This window comes from Octopus bimaculoides, chromosome 18 (assembly GCF_001194135.2).
Source record: "Octopus bimaculoides isolate UCB-OBI-ISO-001 chromosome 18, ASM119413v2, whole genome shotgun sequence".
Lineage (NCBI taxonomy): Eukaryota > Metazoa > Mollusca > Cephalopoda > Octopoda > Octopodidae > Octopus > Octopus bimaculoides.
Window position 1 is genome coordinate 19,684,656 of NC_068998.1, and position 4,659 is coordinate 19,689,314.

Sequence of the window (4,659 nt, forward strand, 5' to 3'; positions counted from 1 at the left end):
CATCCAGCTGTAGAAACTCTGCCAAATTAGATTGGAGCCTGGTGTTGCCATCCGGTTTCACCAGTCCTCAGTCAAATCGTCCAACCCATGCTAACATGGAAAGCGGACGTTAAACGATGATGATGATGATGATGATGATGATATATATATATATATATATATACATATATATATATATATATATAAAGGTTATGAAGGGTATTGGATTCAACCAAACCCAAAGATACAGGTAATACCGAGTAAGTGCTGTATACCGGCTAGTTTTGCCCCTGTCGTCGTATAAACATGAGTGGGGAATATAACATAGGTCGTGTATTATCGTGTGTATGTATAAAGAGAGAAAAAGATAAAGAGACCAATGGCAAAGTTAGAATATATATATATATATACATAGACACACACACACACACACAGTGTGTGTGTGTCTCTTTGTCTTGACATAGTGTGAATAGCTGTAAATGAGTGTCACCATCATGGAAGCAATGTCATTCATTTCCAATATTGTGCAAATTATGTCTGGCCATGAGAAAATATCACCTTGTTTAGAAACAAGTGAGGGTTGACAACAGGAAGGGCATCTGATCAAAGAAAATCTGCCTCTATACAAGCATGAGAAAAATGGATGTTAAAACGTATGATGATGACAATGATGTACCTTTGTTTGTTATTTGGTTGTTTTCCCTTTGGATATACAATCATACAGTGACACAGACTAACTGGATTCCCACTGGATTTAAAATATGACCAAGGATGTTCCAGTTGTGAAACATCTGTCTATTTCTTTCTTTAACCCTTTAGCATTTAAACTGGCCATATCCAGCCAAAATATTCTACTTGTTTTATGTCGAAACTGGCCAGATCTGGTTGCTCACACGAACCCCACATCATTCTAAAATCAAAAGTTACCTTTTCAAAATCGCAAAGCTACAAAATAATGCATGATTAATTCAAAACGATGTGAATAAATAAGCATTACTTTTGACAGAATAATGTGAATACTAAAAGGTTAAAGACAAGAGTGTGCAATTTGAAGGTAATTTAGCTGTTAATTTCTAACAAGCTGAGTGACTATTTAGAAACTCCACTGAAACACATGATGGATAATCCAAATTATTTGAATCAAAATCAAACATTTCTTAAGCAAATGGTAGCAAGACGTTACCTGGAGGAAATTACCATACAGTAAATTCTTTGGAGAACTTTCTTCTCTTATCTTTTCCTGCTTCAGTTTTTCACTATTATCAGTGTTCTGCAAAGAAATGGATGGAGCAAATTGAATAAATGTTGAAGATTAAATGCTAAAGGAAATATTTTTATAAAAAGTTTTTGTTACGAAGAACACTGTAAATAGATAATAGCAAGATATTTTTTTGCATAAGAAGGGTTAATTACTCCAGGTGATGACAGATGTAAGGCTGATTGAATTGGAGAGAGAGAAAGAGAGAGAGAGAGAGAGCATTGCAGCTTTTGAAGCATTTGACAGATATAGTGTGATTTTATTACTTGTACTCATGAGCTGTGTCCCTCAGCAGTATTTGATACCAGCAGTAAAGAGGCCCACCATCTTGGACAGATAACACTGCTGGTTGACTCTCAAACAAAATATGTTCAAACAAATTATAATTAAGATAATAATTAAGGTGTTAAGTATTTTTTATAAAAATAAACATATAGATAAATTATAGGGAATAACTTCTCAGTAAAGTACATTGCAAAATGTCTATAATAACACCTCCTTATGAAAAGATTGTATTGATAAGAGCCAACAAAGCAGCCTTCTGTGTGATTGATCAAGCTGTTAGAAACAGCAAGAAATCTTCCCTAAATAACACACTACTATCTTAAAGAAGGATAAAGAAGACAATGTAGTTTCTGATGTTACGAAAGGATAGGAAGATCATGGCTGAAACACCTTTGATCGTATGGCTTGCTTGAGTAGAGCTGATCTATTATTTTTTTCTAGTGGCTTAGAGGAAAGCAGTACCCATGACTTTATTGCAGGATTTCTAAGACTGGTGAGAAGAAGGATGGAAGGAATCAAGCACAGCTCACAGGTTATTTCAAACTGGAGACAGGTCCAAATGCTACAAACAGAGTGGAATTTGATATAAAAATATCCACAATGTTAAAACCTGCTTCACCAAGGAAAATGCCCTTGAAATGCTTGTTGTTGTTGTTGTGTTAGTACTACATCTTCATGAATCACTTAGTTTCAGTGTTAATGTTACTGTTTTACACCAGCCAGTTACACTGGTGTTCACACAAACATCAAGCCAATGAAGGAGGCTCTATTTGGCTGCTAAACTTGCTAGAAATAGCAGTTAAATCTTCCTGAAATTACCATTAAAAGAAAAAAAAACACTCAGTATGGCTGTGTTGTTAGGAATCTTGTTTTGCAACCATGTGGATTCAGGTTCAATCTCACTGAATGGCACCTTGGGCAAGAGTCTTCTATTATTACTCCAGGCCAACCAATGCCTTGCGAGTAAATTTGATAAACAGAAACTATGTGGAAACTTATATATATATTATATATGTGTATCTCTGTATTTGTGCTTGTCCCCAACACACTGTTTGACAACTTGTATTCCTTTGTTAATATCCAGGGCATTTAGTGGTTTGGCAAACGAGACTGATAAAATAAATAATAGACTTTAAAAAAATGTACTGGGATCAATTTGTTTGACTAAACCCTTTAAGGGAGTACCTCAGCATGAGCACATTTCAAAAACTGAAATAAGTGAAAGATGAAAGACACAATGGGCCATGTAATCATAAACATAAAAGCAAAATAGTCAGAGTTGGAATGTTCTTGATTCTTTGACTATAGGGCTGTTTGATGAGAGTTCTCCTAGGGCTAAACATCAATATGGTAGGACTTAACATTTCTAGAGTGTTCTTGTGAAATTTCGCTTTCTTGACATCTCCAAATCTGGAAATATTGATTTCAAATTTTAACACAAGGCCAGTAATTCCAGGGAAGGGGTTAAATCAATTACATCGGTCCCAGCACTCAACTGGTACTTATTTTATTGACTCCAAAAGGATGAAAGGCTAAGTTGACGTCGGCAGCATTTGAACTCAGAATATAAAGATGGAGGAAATGCTGCTAAGCATTTTCCCCAGTACAGTAATGATTCTGCCAGCCCACCACCTTACAAACTTTAAAATACTAGTTTCAAATTTTGGCACAAGGCCAGCAATTTTGGGGGCTGGGCAAGTCGATTAGATCGATTCCAGTGGTCAACTGGTACTTATTTTATCAAGTCCGAAAGGATGAAAGGTGAACTCAGCCTCAGAGGTATTTGAACTCAGAATGTAAATACAGATAAAATGCCACACCTCTAGGCATTTAACCCAGCCGGCTGATTCTGCCAGCTTGCTGCCCTTACAAATCTATAAACACTGGTTTCAAATTTTGGCACAAGACCAGCAACTTCGGGGGGATGCAAGTCAATTATATCAACTGGTACTTATTTTATCAACCCTGAAAAAAAGATGAAAACAAATCTAGGAATATTGATAATGATTGTTGCTGTTGTTACTGTTTAACCCTAAGTCAGCCCTGATCAAGAAAACCTACGATCAAACGCATTCCAGTTGTGACTTATCCATCTTTTTAATATGTATAAATTTAAGGTAGAGAGCTGGCAGAATCGTTAGCACGCCATCAAAATGCTTTGTGGTCTTTCGTCCGACTTTATGTTTTCAGTTCAAATGTTGCCAAGGTTGACTTTGCCTCTCATCTTTTCAGGGTTGATAAAATAAGTACCAGTTGAACACTGAGGTTGATATAATCAGCTTATCCAATTCCCTGAAATGCTGGCCTTGTGCCAAAATTTGAAACCAGCGTGTATAAGGAAATCAGGACTTCATTATCTTATGTGTCCTCCTTGTCTAAGATGGTGGAGGTATAATTTCTTGTCTCTTTCTTGAAAACAGTTTTAACTAGGCCTGCACTGCTGAGATATTCTTACCTTTTTTTAATGTGGTAGAGATATTTGGCTACTGTTTTTTTTTTTGCAGATCAAGCAACCACTCATCTTTTACTTGTTTCAGTCACTGGATGATGGCCATGCTAGGGTACTGCTTTGTAGGCTTTTGAGTCAAACAAACTGACCCTCAGTACTTATTTTTTAAAGTCTGGTACTTATTCTATCAGTCTCATATGCTGAACTGCTATGTTAAGAGGACATAAACCAACACTAGTTGCGAAGCAGTGGTGGTGGTGGTGGTGGAACAGACACAGAGACACACAGATATATATTAGACTACCCGCAACCTGTTGGGTTACCAGGAAACTCATAGTTTCCCAGCAGTGGAGTTTTGTTTTGTAGGTTCTTTTTTTCTTTTCCAGGTTATTTCGCATGCTTTCAATGAACGAGACATCGAAATCACGTGTAAATGGCTCCTTTTCCCAGAAAAGGTAAGATTTGGCTGCTATTTCTAGCACACCCTGCTACCATCATCATCATCATCATCATCATTTAACGTCCGCTTTCCATGCTAGCATGGGTTGGACGATTTGACTGAGGACTGGTGAAACCGGATGGCAACACCAGGCTCCAATCTAATTTGGCAGAGTTTCTACAGCTGGATGCCCTTCCTAACACCAACCACTCAGAGAGTGTAGTGGGTGCTTTTACGTGTCACCCGCAC

The 4,659-nt window shown here is 37.1% G+C and overlaps 1 protein-coding gene across 3 annotated transcripts in view; it reads right to left on the reverse strand.

The window, feature by feature from the left end:
- Nucleotides 1–4,659, reverse strand: part of LOC106881050 (G patch domain-containing protein 4) — a 24,236-nt gene that overhangs the window by 11,699 nt on the left and 7,878 nt on the right. For all 3 annotated transcript variants that reach the window (XM_052974606.1, XM_014931258.2, XM_052974605.1), the window contains exon 4: nt 1,163–1,249. In XM_052974606.1, the coding sequence (XP_052830566.1) occupies nt 1,163–1,249 (87 nt within the window). The remainder of the gene's footprint in view (nt 1–1,162; nt 1,250–4,659) is intronic.